The sequence below is a fragment of the Scyliorhinus torazame genome, chromosome 17 (genome assembly GCF_047496885.1).
Source record: "Scyliorhinus torazame isolate Kashiwa2021f chromosome 17, sScyTor2.1, whole genome shotgun sequence".
NCBI classification, from domain to species: Eukaryota; Metazoa; Chordata; class Chondrichthyes; order Carcharhiniformes; family Scyliorhinidae; genus Scyliorhinus; species Scyliorhinus torazame.
In genome coordinates, this window is record NC_092723.1 from 87,691,630 (window position 1) to 87,713,024 (window position 21,395).

At 47.8% G+C, this 21,395-nt stretch overlaps 1 protein-coding gene across 2 annotated transcripts in view; it reads left to right on the forward strand.

Annotated features, from left to right (window-relative positions):
* The window catches only part of LOC140393990 (potassium voltage-gated channel subfamily A member 2-like), a 138,469-nt gene extending 122,660 nt beyond the window's left edge, over positions 1 to 15,809 (forward strand). For both annotated transcript variants that reach the window (XM_072480717.1, XM_072480716.1), the window contains one exon: positions 13,417 to 15,809. In XM_072480717.1, the coding sequence (XP_072336818.1) occupies positions 13,912 to 15,411 (1,500 nt within the window). In that variant the 5' untranslated portion in view covers positions 13,417 to 13,911 and the 3' untranslated portion in view covers positions 15,412 to 15,809. The remainder of the gene's footprint in view (positions 1 to 13,416) is intronic.
* The last annotated feature ends 5,586 nt before the right edge of the window (positions 15,810 to 21,395 follow it).

Here is a 21,395-nt window from a genome sequence, read left to right on the forward strand (position 1 = left end):
TAACAAATGAGGCAAAGTCACTCAGACAATTGGTTAAAATCTACGTTGCTGGCGAACGAAACCAGTCACGTCAAGTTTCTGATTGCTTCATTCCTGGTAGGGCATACTCTTGTAAACATTCCTATGCAGCCCAAAGCGATGACCACACATGAACAACTGAGTCTGCCACGTCTCACAAACCAAGCCTACCATGGTGATCTCTGTGATTCCACTCCTGACACCATCGTGAGGCCTGATCAAAGGTCACAGATTACCCAAAAGGGATCAAGGAGTCACGAGTGGTTTAAAGTGATTTATTGAGAAGTGAGAGTTCAAATGCAACACCAAGTAAACATACATCCAGTGAGAGACAGATGAGAATGTTACTCGGCCCAGGGACAAATGGATGGCGAAGACGAGATGCCTGCTCTTTGATGCAAGAAAAACCTCCTCCTTGTCTCCTGTCTTTGGTTGTCTATCAGGCTGATCAATCGGCTAAGCTGAAATGAGCATGGATCTACCTCAAAGAGCTACCCTGCCCTCTCATGTCCTTTTTACTTCTCGCCTTTAGGGGTTGGTGGATATCTCACATCAATTGTTTGTTTAAATACTTTTACTCATTCAATTGGACCTCAAGGTGAACCCCTCCCAATCCAGTTCCAATCATTTTTACTTTTACAAACAATCACCTTCTTTGAAACAGAGAAGGCTGAGGGAAGATTTAATGGAGGTGTATCGAATGATGAGGGGCCAAGTTGGAGTGGATAGGAAGGACGTATTACCATTAGCAGAGAGGTCAATAACCTTGAAACATGGTTCATTGAAATTGGTAGAGGATTACAGAGGAGTTGAGGGGGAGCTGTTTGCACTCAGAGGCTGGTGGGAGGCAGGAACTCACTGCCTGTCAGGGTAGCACAGGCAGAAACCCTCACATCATTGAACAATTACTTGGATATACATTTGAACAGCCATAACTTAAAAAGCTACAGACCAAGAGTGAGAAAGTGGCATTACGATAGAGGACTCCTCTTCAGCATATAGAGTCTCAATAGGCGAAATGTTCTCTCTCTGTAAACTTCAATTATGCAATGTCCCCGCTCTCCATCCCTCTCTCCTTCACCAGTCCCACTCTATATCCGTCTCTCCTTCATCAATCACGCTCTCCATCCCTCTCTCAAAGGTGAAGTTTCAGTAGGGGATTACTTTGGGAATAGTGATCACAATTCCGTAAGTTTTAGAATACTCATGGACAAAGACGAGAGTGGTCCGAAAGGAAGAGTGCTAAATTGGGGGAAGGCCAACTATACCAAAATTCGGCAGGAGCTGGGGAATGTGGATTGGGAGCAGCTCTTTGAAGGTAAATCCACATTTGATATGTGGGAGGCTTTTAAAGAGAGGTTGATTAGGGTGCAGGACAAACATGGCCCTGTGAAAATGAGGGATAGAAATGGCAGGATTAGGGAACCATGGATGAAAGGTGAAATTGTGAGACAAGCTCAGAGGAAAAAGGAAGCATACATAAGGTCTAGGCAACTGAAGACAAAGCTTTGGAAGAATATCGGGAATCCAACCTGAAACAAGGAATCAAGAGGGCTAAAAGGGGTCATGAAATATCTTTAGCAAACAGGGTTAAGGAAAATCCCAAAGCCTTTATTCATATATAAGGAGCACGAGGGTAATTAGAGAAAGGGTTGGCCCACTCAAGGACAAAGGAGGAAAGTTATGCGTGGAGTCAGAGAAAATGGGTGAGATTCTTAACGAGTACTTTGCATCGGTATTCACCGAGGAGAGGGACATGACGAATGTTGAGGTTAGGGATAGATGTTTGATTACTCTAGGTCAAGTCGGCATAAGGAAGGAGGATGTGTTGGGTATTCTAAAAGGCATTAAGGACAAGTTCCCAGGTCTGGATGGGATCTATCACAGGTTATTTGGGGAAGTGAGAGAGGAAATAGCTGGGGCCTTAACAGATATCTTTGCAACATCCTTGAACATGGATGAAGTAACGGAGGACTGGAGAATTGCTAATGGTGTCCCCTTGTTTAAGAAGGGTAGCAGGGAAAATCCAGGTAATTATAGACCGGTGAGCCTGACGTCAGTGGTAGGGAAGTTGCTGGAGAAGATACTGAGGGATAGGATCTATTCCCATTTGGAAGAAAATGGGCTTATCAGTGATAGACAACATGGTTTTGTGCAGGGAAGGTCATGTCTTACCAACTTAATAGAATTCTTTGAGGAAGTGACAAAGTTGATTGACGAGGGAAGGGCTGTAGATGTCACATACATGGGCTTCAGTAAGGCGTTTGACAAGGTTACCCATGGTAGGCTGATGGAGAAAGAGAAGTCTCATGGGATCCAGGGTGTACTAGCTAGATGGATAAAGAACTGGCTGGGCAACAGGAGACAGAGAGTAGTAGTGGAAGGGAGTTTCTCAAAATGGAGAACTGTGACCAGTGGTGTTCCACAGGGATCCGTGCTGGGACCACTGTTTGTGATATACATAAATGATCTGGAGGAAGGTATAGGTGGTCTGATTAGCAAGTTTGCAGATGACACTAAGGTTGGTGGAGTAGCAGATAGTGAAGGTGACTGTCAGAGAATACAGCAGAATATAGATAGATTGGAGAGTTGGGCGGAGAAATGGCAGATGGAGTTCAAACCGGGCAAATGCGAGGTGATGCATTTTGGAAGATCCAATTCATGAGCCAACTATACGGTAAATGAAAAAGCCCTGGGGAAAATTGATGTACAGAGAGATCTGGGGTTCAGGTCCATTGTACCCTGAAGGTGGCTGCGCAGATCGATAGAGTGGTCAAGAAGGCATACGGCATGCTTTCCTTCATCGGACGGGGTATTGAGTACAAGAGTTGGCAGGTCATGTTACAGTTGGATAGGACTTTGGTTAGGCCACATTTGGAATACTGCGTACAGTTCTGGTCGCCACATTACCAAAAGGATGTGGATGCTTTGGAGAAGGTGCAGAGGAGGTTCACCAGGATGTTGCCTGGTATGGAGGGTGCTAGCTATGAAGAGAGGTTAAGTAGATTAGGATTATTTTCATTAGAAAGATGGAAGTTGAGGGGGGACCTCATTGAGGTCTACAAAATCATGAGAGGTATTGACAGGGTGGATAGCAAGAAGCTTTTTCCCAGAGTGGGGGACTCAATTACTAGGGGTCGCGAGTTCAAGGTGAGAGGGGAAAAGTTTCAGGGAGATATACGTAGAAAGTTCTTTACGCAGAGGGTGATGGGTGCCTGGAACGCATTGCCGGCGAAGGTGGTAGAGGCGGGCACGATAGCGTCATTTAAGATGTATCTAGACAGATACATGAATGGGCAGGGAGCAGAGGGATACAGATCCTTCGAAAATAGGCAACAGTTTTAGATAGAGGATCTGGATCGGCGCAGGCTTCCTGTGCCTGTGCTGTAATTTTTCTTTGTTCTTTGTTCTTCTTTGTAGTCTCGCTCTCTAACTCTCGCTCCTTTACCAATCACGCTCTCTATTTCTCTCTCATTAGTCCTGCTCTCTATCTCTCTCCTTTACCAGTCCTGTTCTCTATCCCCCTCTCCTTCAATATTCCCTCTCTAGCTCTCTCTCCTTCACCAATCACGTTCTCTCTCTCTCCTTCACCAAGGAAAGTAGGAAGGAACTTAAGCAAGGAGTCAGGAGGGCTAGAAGGGGTCACGAAACGTCATTGGCAAATAGGGTTAAGGAAAATCCCAAGGCTTTTTACACGTACATAAAAAGCAAGAGGGTAGCCAGGGAAAGGGTTGGCCCACTGAAGGATAGGCAAGGGAATCTATGTGTGGAGCCAGAGGAAATGGGTGAGGTACTAAATGAATACTTTGCATCAGTATTCACCAAAGAGAAGAAATTGGTAGATGTTGAGTCTGGAGAAGGGTGTGTAGATAGCCTGGGTCACATTGAGATCCAAAAAGACGAGGTGTTGGGTGCCTTAAAAAATATTAAGGGAGATAAGTCCCCAGGGCCTGATGGGATCTACCCCAGAATACTGAAGGAGGCTGGAGAGGAAATTGCTGAGGCCTTGACAGAAATCTTTGGATCCTCACTGTCTTCAGGGGATGTCCTGGAGGACTGGAGAATAGCCAATGTTGTTCCTCTGTTTAAGAAGGGTAGCAAGGATAATCCAGGGAACTACAGGCCGGTGCGCCTTACTTCAGTGGTAGGGAAATTACTGGAGAGAATTCTTCGAGACAGGATCTACTCCCATTTGGAAGCAAATGGACGTATTAGTGAGAGGCAGCATGGTTTTGTGAAGGGGAGGTTGTGTCTCACTAACTTGATAGAGTTTTTCGAGGCGGTCACTAAGATGATTGATGCAGGTAGGGCAGTGGATGTTGTCTATATTGACTTCAGTAAGGCCTTTGACAAAGTCCCTCATGGTAGACTAGTACAAAAGGTGAAGTCACACGGGATCAGGGGTGAGCTGGCAAGGTGGATACAGAACTGGCTAGGTCATAGAAGGCAGAGAGTAGCAATGGAAGGATGCTTTTCTAATTGGAGGGCTGTGACCAGTGGTGTTCCACAGGGATCAGTGCTGGGACCTTTGCTGTTTGTAGTACATATAAATGATTTGGAGGAAAATGTAACTGGTCTGATTAGTAAGTTTGCAGACGACACAAAGGTTGGTGGAATTGCGGATAGCGATGAGGACTGTCAGAGGATACAGCAGGATTTAGATTGTTTGGAGACATGCGCGGAGAGATGGCAGATGGAGTTTAATCCGGACAAATGTGAGGTAATGCATTTTGGAAGGTCTAACGCAGGTAGGGAATACACAGTGAATGGTAGAACCCTCAAGAGTATTGAAAGTCAAAGAGATCTAGGAGTACAGGTCCACAGGTCACTGAAAGGGGCAACACAGGTGGAGAAGGTAGTCAAGAAGGCATACGGCATGCTTGCCTTCATTGGCCGGGGCATGGAGTATAAGAATTGGCAAGTCATGTTGCAGCTGTATAGAACCTTAGTTAGGCCACACTTGGAGTATAGTGTTCAATTCTGGTCGCCACACTACCAGAAGGATGTGGAGGCTTTAGAGAAGGTGCAGAAGAGATTTACCAGAATGTTGCCTGGTATGGAGGGCATTAGCTATGAGGAGCAGTTGAATAAACTCGGTTTGTTCTCACTGGAATGAAGGAGGTTGAGGGGCGACCTGATAGAGGTCTACAAAATTATGAGGGGCATAGACAGAGTGGATAGTCAGAGGCTTTTCCCCGGGGTAGAGGGGTCAATTACTAGGGGGCATAGGTTTAAGGTGAGAGGGGCAAGGTTTAGAGTAGATGTACGAGGCAAGTTTTTAACGCAGAGGGTAGTGGGTGCCTGGAACTCGCTACCGGAGGAGGTGGTGGAAGCAGGGTCGATAGTGACATTTAAGGGGCATCTTGACAAATACATGAATAGGATGGGAATAGAGGGATACGGACCCAGGAAGTGTAGAAGATTGTAGTTTAGTCGGGCAGCATGGTCGGCACAGGCTTGGAGGGCCGAAGGGCCTGTTCCTGTGCTGTACATTTCTTTGTTCTTTGTAATCACATTCTCTATCTCCCACTCCTTCACCAATCACGTTCTCTATCTCTCCTTCACCAGTCACGTTCTCTATCTCCCTCTCCTTCACCAATCATGTTCTCTATCCCTCTCACTTTCACCAATCAGGCTCTCTCGACCTCTCTCCTTCCCCAATCACGCTCTCTATCTCGCTTTCCCTTACCAGTCCTGTTCTCTATCCCTCTCTCCTTCAATATTCCCTCTCTAGCTCTCTCTCCTTCAGCAATCATGCTCTCTATCCCTCTCTCCTTCATCAGTCCTGTTCTCTATCCCTCTCTTCTTCCCCTCCCCATACTCTATCTGTCTCCTTCACTAATCACGCTCTCTATCTCTCTCTCCTTCATCAGTCCTGGTCTCTATCCCTCTCTCCTTTATCAATCAGGCTGTCTGTCTCTCTCTCCTTCACCCTCCCTACTCTCCATCCCTCTCTTCTTCACTAATAATGCTCTCTATCTCGAAAGAGAAAATGCTGGAAAATCTCAGCAGGTCTGGCAGCATCTGTCGGGAGAGAAAAGAGCTAACATTTCGAGTCCAGTGACTCTTTGTCAAAGCTAACAGCTAACAAAGCTGTCTGTTAGCTTTGACAAAGAGTCACTGGACTCGAAACGTTAGCTCTTTTCTCTCCCGACAGATGCTGCCAGACCTGCTGAGATTTTCCAGCATTTTCTCTTTCGTTTCAGATTTCAGCATCCGCAGGAACTTGCTTTTATGCTCTCTATCTCTCTCTCCTTCACCCTCCCCACTCTCCATCCCTCTCTCCTTTATAAATCACGCTCTCTATCTCTCTCTCCTTCCCCAATCACGCTCTCTATCTCTCTCTCCTTCACCAATCATGCTGTCTGTCTCTCTCTCTCCTTCACCCTCCCTGCTCCCTATCCCTCTCTCTCCTTCACCAATCACATTCTCTATCTCTTTCTCCTTCATCAATCACGCTCTCTGTCTCTCTCTCCTTCCCCAATCACGTTCTCTATCTCTCTCTCCTTCACCAATCACGTTCTCTATCTCTCCTTCACCAATCACGTTCTCTATCTCCCTCTCCTTCACCAATCATGTTCTCTATCCCTCTCACTTTCACCAATCAGGCTCTCTCGACCTCTCTCCTTCCCCAATCACGCTCTCTATCTCTCTTTCCTTCACCAGTCCTGTTCTGTATCACTCTCTCCTTCAATATTCCCTCTCTAGCTCTCTCTCCTTCACTAATCACGCTCTCTATCTCTCTCTCCTTCATCAGTCCTGGTCTCTATCCCTCTCTCATTTATCAATCAGGCTCTCTGTCTCTCTCTACTTCACTAATCATGCTCTCTATCCCTCTCTCCTTCACTAATCATGCTCTCTATCCCTCTCTCATTCACCCGTCCTGGTCTCTATCCCTCTCTCCTTTATCAATCACGTTTTCTATCTCTCTCTCCTTCACCAATCACACTCTTTATCTCTCCTTCACTAATCCCACGCTCTATCCTTCTCTCCTTCACCCTCCCAACACTTTCTCTCTCCTTCACTAATCATGCTCACTATCACGCTCTCCTTCACCAATCATGCTCTCTATCCCTCTCTCCTTCACTAGACCCGCTCTCTATTTCTCTCTCTTTCACTAGACCCATTCTCTATCTCTCGCTCCTTCACTAGACCCGTTCTCTATCTTTCTCCTTCACTAGACCCGCTCTCTATCTCTCTCCTTCACTAGACCCGCTCTCTATCTCTCTCCTTCACTAGACCCGCTCTCTATCTCTCTCCTTCACTAGACCCGCTCTCTATCTCTCTCCTTCACTAGACCCGCTCTCTATCTCTCGCTCCTTCACTAGACCCGCTCTCTATCTCTCTCCTTCACTAGACCCACTCTCTATCTCTCTCTCCTTCACTAGACCCGCTCTCTATCTCTCTTCTTCACTAGACCCGCTCTCTATCTCTCTCTCCTTCACTAGACCCGCTCTCTATCTCTCTCTCCTTCACTAGACCCGCTCTCTATCTCTCTCTACTTCACCCTCCGACTCTCTATCTCTCTCCTTCACCCTCCCTGCTCTCTATCTCTCCCTCCTTCACCAATCACGCTCTCTATCCCTCTCTCCTTCACTAGACCCGTTCTCTATCTCTCTCTCCTTCACTAGACCCGTTCTCTATCTCTCGCTCCTTCACTAGACCCGTTCTCTATCTCTCTCCTTCACTAGACCCGCTCTCTAGCTCTCTCCTTCACTAGACCCGCTCTCTATCTCTCTCTTTCACTAGACCCGCTCTCTATCTCTCGCTCCTTCACTAGACCCGCTCTCTATCTCTCTCCTTCACTAGACCCGCTCTCTATCTCTCTCTCCTTCACTAGACCCGCTCTCTATCTCTCTCTTTCACTAGACCCGCTCTCTATCTCTCGCTCCTTCACTAGACCCGCTCTCTATCTCTCTCCTTCACTAGACCCGCTCTCTATCTCTCGCTCCTTCACTAGACCCGCTCTCTATCTCTCTCCTTCACTAGACCCACTCTCTATCTCTCTCTCCTTCACTAGACCCGCTCTCTATCTCTCTTCTTCACTAGACCCGCTCTCTATCTCTCTCTCCTTCACTAGACCCGCTCTCTATCTCTCTCTCCTTCACTAGACCCGCTCTCTATCCCTCTCTCCTTCACTAGACCCGCTCTCTATCTCTCGCTCAAACACCAGTCCTGCGCTCTATCTCTCTCTACTTCACCCTCCGACTCTCTATCTCTCTCCTTCACCCTCCCTGCTCTCTATCTCTCCCTCCTTCACCAATCACGCTCTCTATCCCTCTCTCCTTCACTAGACCCGTTCTCTATCTCTCTCTCCTTCACTAGACCCGTTCTCTATCTCTCGCTCCTTCACTAGACCCGTTCTCTATCTCTCTCCTTCACTAGACCCGCTCTCTAGCTCTCTCCTTCACTAGACCCGCTCTCTATCTCTCTCTTTCACTAGACCCGCTCTCTATCTCTCGCTCCTTCACTAGACCCGCTCTCTATCTCTCTCCTTCACTAGACCCGCTCTCTATCTCTCTTTCCTTCACTAGACCCGCTCTCTATCTCTCTTTCACTAGACCCGCTCTCTATCTCTCGCTCCTTCACTAGACCCGCTCTCTATCTCTCTCCTTCACTAGACCCGCTCTCTATCTCTCGCTCCTTCACTAGACCCGCTCTCTATCTCTCTCCTTCACTAGACCCGCTCTCTATCTCTCTCTCCTTCACTAGACCCGCTCTCTATCTCTCTTCTTCACTAGACCCGCTCTCTATCTCTCTCTCCTTCACTAGACCCGCTCTCTATCTCTCTCTCCTTCACTAGACCCGCTCTCTATCTCTCTCTCCTTCACTAGACCCGCTCTCTATCTCTCTCCTTCACTAGACCCGCTCTCTATCTCTCTCTCCTTCACTAGACCCGCTCTCTATCTCTCTCTCCTTCACTAGACCCGCTCTCTATCTCTCTCTCCTTCACTAGACCCGCTCTCTATCTCTCTCCTTCACTAGACCCGCTCTCTATCTCTCTCTCCTTCACTAGACCCGCTCTCTATCTCTCTCTCCTTCACTAGACCCGCTCTCTATCTCTCTCTCCTTCACTAGACCCGCTCTCTATCTCTCTCCTTCACTAGACACGCTCTCTATCTCTCTCTCCTTCACTAGACCCGCTCTCTATCTCTCTCTCCTTCACTAGACCCGCTCTCTATCTCTCTCTCCTTCACTAGACCCGCTCTCTATCTCTCTCCTTCACTAGACCCGCTCTCTATCACTCTTTCATCAAGCATGCTCTCTATCTCTCGCTCAAACACCAGTCCTGCGCTCTATCTCTCTCTACTTCACCATCCGACTCTCTATCTCTCTCCCTCACCCTCCCTGTTCTCTATCTCTCCCTCCTTCACCAATCACGCTCTCTATCTCTCTCTCCTTCATCAGTCCTGGTCTCTATCCCTCTCTCCTTTATCAATCAGGCTCTCTGTCTCTCTCTACTTCACTAATCATGCTCTCTATCCCTCTCTCCTTCACTAATCATGCTCTATCCCTCGCTCATTCACCCTCCCTGCTCTCTATCTCTCCCTCCTTCACTAATCATGCTCTCTATCCCTCGCTCATTCACCCTCCCTGCTCTCTATCTCTCCCTCCTTCACCAATCACGCTCTCTATCCCTCTCTCCTTCATTAGACCCGCTCTCTATCTCTCTCTCCTTCACTAGACCCGTTCTCTATCTCTCGCTCCTTCACCAATCACACTCTTTATCTCTCCTTCACTAATCCCACGCTCTATCCTTCTCTCCTTCACCCTCCCCACACTTTATCTCTCTCCTTCACTAATCATGCTCACTATCACGCACTCCTTCACCAATCATGCTCTCTATCCCTCTCTCCTTCACTAGACCCACTCTCTATCTCTCTCCTTCACTAGACCCGCTCTCTAGCTCTCTCCTTCACTAGACCCGCTCTCTAGCTCTCTCCTTCACTAGACCCGCTCTCTATCTCTCGCTCCTTCACTAGACCCGCTCTCTATCTCTCTCCTTCACTAGACCCGCTCTCTATCTCTCTCCTTCACTAGACCTGCTCTCTATCTCTCTCTCTTTCATCAAGCATGCTCTCTATCTCTCGCTCAAACACCAGTCCTGCGCTCTATCTCTCTCTCCTTCACCCTCCGACTCTCTATCTCTCTCCTTCACCCTCCCTGCTCTCTATCTCTCTCTCCTTCACCAATCATGCTCTCTACTTCATCCTCCGACTCTCTATCTCTCCCTCCTTCACCCTCTCTGCTCTCTATCCCTCTCTCCTTCACCAATCACGCCCTCTATCCCTCTCTCCTTCACCAATCAGGCTCTCTATCCCTCTCTCTATCACCAATCACGTTCTCTATCCCTCTCCTTCACCAATTACGTTCTCTATCTCACTCTCCTTCACCAGTCACACTCTCTAACCCTCTCTCCTTCACCAATCACGCTCTCTATCCCTCTCTCCCTCACCAATCACGCTTTCCATTCCTCTCTCCTTCACCAGTCCTGCTCTCTATCTCTCTCACCTTCACCAGTCCTGCTCTCTGTCCCTCTCTCCTTTAAACTCCCCGCTCTCTATCATTCTCTCTTTCATCCTTCCCAATCTCTCTCCTTGTCTCCTTCAAACCTTTTGCTCTCCATCCCTCGCTCATTCACCCTCCCCACTCTCCATCCCTCGCTCATTCACCCCCCCCCACTCTCCATCCCTCGCTCATTCACTCTCTCCACTCTCCATCCCTCGCTCAGTCACTCTCTCCACTCTCCATCCCTCGCTCATTCACTCTCCCCACTCTCCATCCCTCGCTCATTCACCCTCCCCACTCTCCATCCCTCGCTCATTCACCCCCCCCCACTCTCCATCCCTCGCTCATTCACTCTCTCCACTCTCCATCCCTCGCTCAGTCACTCTCTCCACTCTCCATCCCTCGCTCATTCACTCTCCCCACTCTCCATCCCTCGCTCATTCACTCTCTCCACTCTTCATCCCTCGCTCATTCACTCTCCCCACTCTCCATCCCTCGCTCATTCACTCTCCCCACTCTCCATCCCTCGCTCATTCACCCTCCCCACTCTCCATCCCTCGCTCATTCACCCACCCCACTCTCCATCCCTCGCTCATTCACCCTCCCCACTCTCCATCCCTCGCTCATTCACCCTCCCCACTCTCCATCCCTCGCTCATTCACCCTCCCCACTCTCCATCCCTCGCTCATTCACCCTCCCCACTCTCCATCCCTCGCTCATTCACTCTCTCCACTCTCCATCCCTCGCTCATTCACTCTCCCCACTCTCCATCCCTCGCTCATTCACTCTCCCCACTCTCCATCCCTCGCTCATCCACTCTCCCCACTCTCCATCCCTCGCTCATTTCACTCTCTCCACTCTCCATCCCTCGCTCATTCACTCTCTCCACTCTCCATCCCTCGCTCATTCACTCTCCCCACTCTCCATCCCTCGCTCATTCACTCTCTCCACTCTCCATCCCTCGCTCATTCACTCTCCCCACTCTCCATCCCTCGCTCATTCACTCTCCCCACTCTCCATCCCTCGCTCATTCACTATCTCCACTCTCCATCCCTCGCTCATTCACCCTCCCCACTCTCCATCCCTCGCTCATTCACCCTCCCCACTCTCCATCCCTCGCTCATTGACCCTCCCCACTCTCCATCCCTCGCTCATTCACTCTCCCCACTCTCATCCCTCACTCATTCACCCTCCCCACTCTCCATCCCTCGCTCATTCACCCATTGCACTCTTTGTCCTCAACACCTCCCGTTCTTTCTCCTTCACCACTCACACTCTCTATTCCTCTCTCCTTTGCACTCCCCACTATCCATCCTTCTCTCCTTCACCCTTCCCTCTCTCTATCTTTCTCCTCCAAACTCCCTGCTCTCTATCTCATTCTCCTTCACCCTTCCTGCTCTCTATCTCGGCTCTTTCCTGCTCTCTCTTTCAAACATCATTATTTAACGCTCTCACAATCATGCTTCCTGCTCTCTATTCCTCTGCCCTTCATCCTTTCCACTCTCTATCTCTCTCTCTCCTTCATCTTTCCCACTCATTTTGGCAGGACTCTGGGAAGCACTGAGGATCAGAGGGATCTTGGTGCCCCTTAAGGTAGCAGGGCAGGTGGATACGAAGTGGTTAAGAAGGTATATGGTGTACTTGCCTTTATTAGCCGAGGCATAGAGTTTAAGAGCAGGAGGTTGTGCTGGAACGATATAAAATGTTGGTTAGGCCACAGCTGGAGTATTGTGTGCAGTTCTGAAATCCACATTATAGGAGGGATGTGAAAGCACTGGAAATGGTGCAGAGGAGATTTACCAGGATGTTGCCTGGGCTGGAATGTTTTAGTGATGAAGAGAGATTGGATAGACTGGGATTGTTTTCCTTGGAGCAGAGGAGACTGATGGGGACATGATGCAGATGTAAAAAATTATGAGTAGCATAGATAGAGTGGACAGGAAGAAACTTTTCCCCTTGGTGGAGGGATCAATGACCAGGGAGCATAGATTTAAAGTAAGGAACAGAAGGTTTAGAGTGGATATGAGGAAAAACTGTTTCACCGAAAGAGTGGTGGGAGTCTGGAATTCGCTGCCTGAAAATGGTGGTGGAGGCAGAGAACGTCATAACATTTAAGAAGTATTTAGATGTGCACTTGCGATGCCAAAGGCATAAGTGACTCTAGGTCAAGTGCTGAAAATGGGACTAGAATCATAGAATTTACAGTGCAGAAGGAGGCAATTTGGCCCATCAAGTTTGCACCAGCCTTGGAAAGAGAACCCCACTTAAGCCCACACCTCCACCCTATCCCCGTAACCCAGTAAACCCTCCAACCCCACCTAACCTTTTTGGACACTATGGGCAATTTAGCATGTCCAATCCACCTAACCTGCACATCTTTGGACTGTGGGAGGAAATGAGAGCACCCGGAGGAAACCCACGCAGACACGGGGAGATTGTGCAGGCTCCACACAGACAGTGACCCAAGCCAGGAATCGAACCTGGGACCTTGGAGCTGTGAAGCAATAGTGCTACCCACTGTACTACCGTGTAATTAGGTGGTTGTTTTTAACTGGCGCAGACACTATGTGTTGAAGAGCCTTTTCTGTGATGTAGACCTCCATGACTCTATGACTGTTTGATTCTATCCCTTTCTCCTTCAAACCTCCTGCTCTCTATCCCTCTCTCCTTTATCATTCCTGCTCGTTATCCCTTTTTCCTTTATCCTTCCCACTCTCTCTCATTCCTTCATTTGTCCTGTTCGCTATCCCTCTCTCCTTTACCTTTCCTGTTCTCTATCCCTCTCTCTTCCCGTTCTCTATCCCTCTCTCCTTCATCCTCTTTGCTCTCTGCCTGGCTCCTCTGTCTGGGCTAACAGTCTAATGATTTATTTTTCCTGTGTTACTGCAGGTTATGTCACAGTTGCTGTGAACACAGGCATTCTGATATTCTGCTGTTCTGCTATGTTGGACCTTCCTGGAGCTGGACACTGAGTCAGGTCAACATATCATCTATCAGAACCTCTCACAGCTCCAAGTGATGTTGCCAGTTTCTGAGATTTAGAGTATGCCTTTTGGAGGATGGATTTTGAAATCGTGATAAAAAACCTAAAATTAAGAGATTAAGCAAATTCCTATCATTGATATCTCAGTGAATCAGTGAAAGTATCTACTGTCCTAATTCCAGAATCCAATTCCTGCAGAATCCAAGATCCCACCTCAAGGTCCCCATATCTACTATTACAGGTCGGGTAATTTCAGAGTTGCAGCATCGTGGGATTCTGAAGTACTTCACTCCTGTGGTCCTTCATTATCACATATCTAAGAGCAACGACCTCCAAGCTCTTCTCCAACCTTTGCTTGTGGCTCCTTATTGAAGAAGGTTTTCCCTCCACCACACAGCAACATGACAGTGGCCCATGGAGACAATGTGGATGAATTGGCTGCACTCCCAGTCCAGCCTCAGGACCTTTATGAGCCCGAGCAGGATCATGAGTGCTGTGAGCGGGTGGTGATCAATATTTCGGGGCTTCGCTTTGAAACTCAGCTCAGGACCTTAGCCCAGTTCCCTGACACCCTGCTTGGGGACCCCAAGAAGAGGATGGGCTACTTTGACCCCCTGAGAAACGAATATTTCTTCGACAGAAACCGACCGAGTTTTGATGCCATCCTGTATTACTACCAGTCTGGAGGCAGACTGCGCAGGCCCGTCAATGTGCCCCTGGATATTTTCTCAGAGGAGATACGGTTCTATGAGTTAGGAGAGGAAGCCATGGAGCTGTTCAGAGAAGACGAGGGCTTTATTAAGGAGGAGGAGAGGCCTTTACCCGAGAATGAATTCCAGCGTCAGATCTGGCTGCTCTTTGAGTACCCCGAGAGCTCAGGCCCGGCTCGAGTTATCGCCATTGTGTCTGTCATGGTCATTCTCATCTCCATTGTCAGCTTCTGTCTTGAAACTTTGCCTGTCTTTAGAGATGACAAAGAGAATACAGCTGGAGGGAGACCTCACTATAACAATGCCACAACTCCTTACCATTCCTCTCCATTTGCTGATCCTTTCTTCATCGTGGAGACGCTCTGTATCATCTGGTTCTCATTTGAATTTCTGGTCAGGTTGTTTGCTTCTCCGAGCAAACCCGTCTTCTTTAGAAATATCATGAACATTATTGATATTGTGGCCATCACCCCTTACTTCATCACCCTGGGCACTGAACTGGCGGAGCAGCAGCAACAAGAAGCGGGTAATGGGCAGCAGCAAGGGCAGCAGGCCATGTCGCTGGCCATCCTGAGGGTCATCCGTTTGGTCAGGGTCTTTCGGATCTTCAAGCTGTCTAGACACTCCAAAGGTTTGCAAATCCTCGGGCAGACGCTGAAGGCCAGTATGAGGGAACTGGGTCTCCTCATCTTCTTCCTCTTCATCGGAGTCATTCTCTTCTCCAGCGCCGTCTACTTTGCTGAAGCAGATGAAGCAGCCTCGTACTTTGACAGCATCCCTGATGCTTTCTGGTGGGCAGTAGTGTCCATGACAACAGTTGGGTACGGAGACATGTACCCCATAACCATAGGGGGTAAGATGGTGGGCTCCCTTTGTGCCATTGCAGGCGTGTTGACCATCGCACTCCCCGTGCCCGTTATTGTCTCCAACTTTAACTATTTCTATCACCGAGAAACAGAGAACGAGGAACAGGCCCAATACCTGCATGTGAAGAGCTGCCCAAATCTCCCATCCACCACTGATCTGAAGAAGAATAACAGCACTTCCAGCATCTGTAAGTCGGAGTATACAGAGAACCAGGAGGGACTGGGTACCGTTCGAGACCCCCCTGATCACAATCTTCACACTGACAATTGCACTTTACCAAACCCCAACTATGTGAACATCACCAAATTGAGGAGTGATGTGTGAGTGTCTCCAGGTTCCACACCAAGGACATAGCTCTCACAGCTCTCTTGTCTGCTTGATGTGTCTGTAGCTTTTAGTGTTCTATATCAGAGCGTAAACTATTCACACAGTAACTGTGTCCTATTGAATCATCCCAATACATTCCAAATCACACCTCAGTGCTATGTTTAATCACATAAGGTGCTGCTAACGTTAGAGTAAACCAAATTAAACAGGAGAGTCCTGTTCCCGCATCTGACAGCCACATGTGTAGCAGGTGTTAGATAGAAGCCATGGAATTCTTCACAGGTGTAATCCAGTTAAGCTTGTTTACCTTAAACAGCCAACCTTTACTGTAGATAATTGATCTCTCTACCTGTATTTATTATACTCTATGACTAAAATTACACATTAATCACAAATGTTTGCTGTTGTCCCAGTCACTTATTTCCTGACTCATTCTGTGGTTTTCTACTTTATGTTAGAAAGACTGTTACTCATGGACCAGCTGTAAAGCTACAGATCAGTGCACCGATTAACTCTGCAACATATTCAACATCCCTCTCCCCTCTCACTGCCCCCTCACTCCTGCCAATATTCTTATTTGTTTCATTAGCTGTAGCGATCAGGCTGAGCTGTGGAGATTTGCTTCACAATATTATTCGGAGCCACCGTGTCCATACCTGACTCCTCATGAGCACCTGGGTGTGGAGAATGAGGGGTCTGACGGACAGGCAGATGACATTTTTATTTGACATTCATGTCCCAATCAGAAGAGAGAAACGTTCTTCCAGGTGGGGGTGATTTTGGACAAGTACTCTAAGTGTGAAAGAAAACCCAAGATGGAGATCTTTAGCTGGACTTAACCCTGATTTAGTACAAGGCACCATCTTGGCAAAGAAGCAAGAGATAGCAATGACTCTCTGGAGGATTGACAATTACATTGTCTCTTTATGTTTGTCAAACATACTGCACACCATCTTGGTGGCAAAAACTTCAGTTAATGACCTCCCTAACAACATGGCGTTTCTCTATGATCAGATTTCAATGTTGACTCGCTGATTACAATCAGTCAAAATGAAACTTGAAAACATGTCATTCTGGAAACAGTGAAACCTGACATAGATAGAGTAGACAGGAAGAAATCTCTCCCCTTGGTGGAGAGATCAATGACATGGGGGCACAGACTTAATGTAAGGGGCAAGAGGTTTAGAAGGGATGTGAGGAAAAACATTTTTTACCCAGAGGATGATGGGAGTGTGGAGCCCACTGCCTGAAAGGGTGGTGGAGGCAGGGGCCGTCATAACATTTAAGAAGTATTTAGATGTGCAGTTGTGGTGCCAGGGCATACAAGGCTATGAGTCAAGTGCTGGGAAATGGGGTTAGAATAGTTAGGTGGTTGTTTTTGACCGGCGCAGACGTGATGGGCTAAAGGGTCTTTTCTGTGCGGTAGACCTCTGTGACTGGGACAGTTGAAATCTCGAGGCATTAATTAAAATTAATGATATGCACATGGTATGAACTAGATCCCAAAAGAGGAAGTGTGGTGAATCCGTTTGTGAGTTACAAGCATAAATAACTATGTGGGAATAGTGGCAATAACACATATGTGGCTGGGCGCTTCATATTCAAGGTTGTAAAATAAAACAAACACTGGAAAGGTTCAACAGATCAGGCAGCATCTGTGGAGAGAAACGGAGGGTCAGGAACCAAACGTCAGTTCTGATGACAAGAGTAAGTGTAAAATGGTTGTTCTTCAAAGTGGAGTTTGAAGGTCCGAACTAGGACATCTTCACTAGAAATAAACAAATAAATCACTTGGACATTTGAGTAAAATTACTAACTTTATCGATTATACCGAAGTTGGAGGGTATGTGGGAAGCTGCCATTATAGAGACAGACCCAGTTGTGTGTACAGTTCCTGAGGAGCTGCCAAAGAATGTAAATGATGGCAATCAATGGGTAGCACGGTAGCATAGTGGATAGCACTATGGCTTCACAGCGCCAGTGTCCCAGGTTCGATTCCCCGCTGGGTCACTGTCTGCGCGGAGTCTGCATGTTCTCCCCGTGTCTGCGTGGGTTTCCTCCGGTTGCTCCGGTTTCCTCCCACAAACAAGTCCTGAAAGTTGTGCTGTTAGGTAATCTGGACATTCAGAATTCTCCCTCTGTGTACCCGAACAGGCGCCGGAATGTGGTGACTAGGGGCTTTTCACAGTAACTTCATTGCATTGCAGTGTTAATGTAAGTCTACTTGTGACAATAAAGATTATTAATTAAACTATAACAGGCCATAGATAGGCCAGCAGAATGTAATCAACTGTAACCATGTGGGGGGCACAGTAGCACAGTGATTAGTACAGTTGCTTCACAGCTCCAGGGTCCCAGGTTCGATTCCTGGCTTGGGTCACTGTCTGCGCGGAGTCTGCATGTTCTCCCCGTGTTTGCGTGGGCTTCCTCCGGGTGCTCCAGTTTCCTCCTACAGTCCAAAGATGTGCAGTTTAGGTGGATTGGCCATGCTAAATTGCCCTTAGTGTCCAAGGAGGTTGGATGGGGTTACTGGGTTATGGGGATAGGGTGGAGGTTTGGCCTTCGGTAGGTGCTCTTTCCAAGGGTCGGTGCAGACTCAATGAACAGAATGGGCTCCTTCTGCACTGTAAATTCTATGATTCTATGTAACAGAACACAGAGAGGCTCGCAGAATGTAATCAACTGCAACAGGACATAGTGAGGCCAGTAGAATGTAATCAACTGCAACAGGACATAGTGAGGCCAGTAGAATGTAATCAAATGTAACAGGACATAGTGAGGCCAGTAGAATGTAATCAAATGTAACAGGACATAGTGAGACCAGCAGAATGTAATCAATTTTAACTGTGTAGCGCACAATGACTTACGAGAGAGACGAGTAGTGATGAAGTCGATGAGGCTTCATTAAGCGAGACTTGTCCACAGCAGTTCAGCAACAGAATGAAGCGGCGGGGAGAAGCTCTGGTTCTTATACTCCGCCTTCAAGGCGGAGCCAGAAGTCAACAGCCAACCAGGACCCGGGATCTGTCAGCCAATAGCATCACGGCTTCACAGTCCCACATGACCCCTAATACATACCACCACAAACTGGTCATAGAGAGGCTAGCAGAATGTAATCAGCTGTTACCGGACATAGTGAGGCCAGCAGAATGTAATCAGCTGTAACAGAATATAGAGAGGCTCCTAGAATGTAAACAACTGTAAAGGACATAGAGAGGCTAGTACAATGCAATCAAATGTAACAGGACACAGAGAAACTAGCAGAATGTAATCAACTGCAACGGGACATAGAGAAAACTGCAGACTGCAATCAATATTTTGATTTGATTTGATTTATTATTGTCATTAGTATACAGTGAAAAGTGCTGTTTCTTGCATGCTGTACAGACAACGCATACCGTACGTAGGGAAGGAAGGAGAGACTGCAGAATGTAATGTTACAGTCATAACTGGGATGTAGAGAAAAGATCAACTTAATACGAGGTAGGCCCATTCAAAAGTCTGAAGGCAGTAGGGAAGAAGCTGTTCTTGAGTCGGTTGGTACGTGACCTCAAACTTTGGTATCTTTTTCCCGATGGAAGAAGGTGGAAGAGAGTATGTCCGGGGTGCGTGGGGTCCTTAATTATGCTGGCTGCCTTTCCGAGGCAGCGGGAATTGTAGACAGAGTCAATGGATGGGAGGCTGGTTTGCGTGATGGACTGGGCTACATTCACGATCTTTTGTAGTTTCCTGCGGTCTTGGGCAGAGCAGGCTCCATACCAAGCTGTGATACAACAAGAAATAATGCTTTCTATGGTGCATCTGTAGAAGTTGGTGAGAGTCGTAGCAGACATGCCAAATTTCCTTAGTCTTCTGAGAAAGTAGAGTCGTTGGTGGGCTTTGTTAACTATAGTGTCGGCATGGGGGGACCAGACAGGCTGTTGGTGATCTGGACACCTAATCAACTGTAACAGGACACAGAGAAACTACCAGAATGTAATCAATTGTAACAGGACACAGGGAGGCCAGCAGAATGTAATCAACTGTAACAGGACAGAGAGAGGCCAGCAGAATGTAATCAACTGTAACAGGACAGAGAGAGGCTCGCAGAATGTAATCAACTGTAAAAGCCGTAACAGGAAATAGAGAAAGAGAGGCTAGCAGAATATAATCAACAGTAACTGGACAAAGAGAGGCTAGCAGAATGTAATTAACCAATACACGGCATTTAGAGGTTGGCAGATTGTAATCAACTGTAACAGGACAAAGAGAGGGTATCAGAATGTAATAAACTGTAACAGGATATAGAGAAGCTGGCAGAATATAATCAACTGTAACAGGACATAGAGAGGCCAGCAGAATGTAATCAACTGTAACAGAACAAAGAGAGGCTAGCAGAATGTAATTAACCAATACACAGCATTTAGAGGTTGGCAGATTGTAATCAACTGTAACAGGACAAAAAGAGGGTAGCAGAATGCAATCAACTGTAACAGGACATAGAGAAGCTGGCAGACTGTAATCAACTGTAACAGGACATAGAGAGGGTCGCAGAATGTAATCAACCAATACATGACATTTAGAGGTCGGCAAATTGTAATCAACTGTAACAGGATACAGAGAATCTGGCAGAATGTAATCAACTGTAACAGGACAAAGAGAGGGTAGCAGAATGTAATCTAACAATACAGGACATAGAGGCTGGCAGATTGTAATCAACTGTAACAGGACACAGAGAGGTTAACAGAATGTAATCAGCTGTAACAGGACAAAGAGAGGGTAGCAGAATGTAATCAAACTATACAGGACATATAGAGGCTGGCAGATTGTAATCAACTGTGACAGGACACAGAGAGGCCAACAGAATGTAATCAACTGTAACAGTACATAGAGAAGCTGGCAGAATGTAATCAACTGTAACAGGACATAGAGTGGCTACCAGAATGTAATCAACTGTAACAGGCCACAGGGAGGCGAGCAGAATGCAATCAACTGTCACAGTGTGGTAGTACCAGGTATTGCGGTACCTAAGAGGCTGGTCACCATTGGTTATACCCAGGAGTCTACCATTGGCTGTTGTTACGTAGCTCCGCCCTGACAGGCGGAGTATAAGAAATGGTGCTATCCCAGCAGCCTTCACTTTCTGTACCGAAGCTGTGGGGAACAAGTTCTAGTCGATTAAAGCCTTCAGTTATGAAATCACTTCGTCTTGAGTGTAATTGATCGCGCATCAATTTAATCTACTAGACTTAAGCTGGAAGGATGGATCTCCGAATCAAACCGGAGTGCCTTCAACTCAGCCCCCACGCCGAGAACTCGGCTGCAATATTTAAACACTGGCTGGCGTGCTTTAAAGGGTCCCTCGAGACGGCCGGAGGCACCCCCTCAGAAGGACAGAAAATGCATCTCCTGCGCTCAAGGGTCAGCCCTGGGATCTACACCCTTTTCGAGGAGGCGGAGAACTATGATGTCGCGATCGAACTGTTAGAAGGACATTATATCCGCCCTGTAAATCAGGTCTACGCACGTCACCTGCTTGCAACTAGACGGCAAAGCCCCGGGAATAGTTGGAAGATTTCTACCGGGCGCTACTGGTGCAGGGCCGAAACTGTGGCTGCCCGCAGGTTTCGGGGAGCGAGCACACGGAACTTTTCATCAGGGATGCCTTCGTAGCAGGTATGACCTCCTCAGTGATCCGCCAAAGACTCCTAGAAAAGGACACCCTGGGACTTAGAGAGGCACGGGCCCTGGCAGGGTCCATGGACGTTGCCGACAAAAATGCGCAGTCCTATGTGCCCCACCGCGTGGTGGCCCCCTAGGCTGTGTGGCACCCCGCAGCGGCAGCCCCACAGACCTTCCCCCTGACCCCGCAGGCCTGCGCTACGAGACGGCCCGCTAATGCCGCCGGGCCCCGCTGTTTCTTCTGCGGGCAGGCGAATCATCACCGCCCACGCTGCCTGGCCCGCACCGCTGCCTGCAAAGGGTGCGGCAAGAAGGGCCAC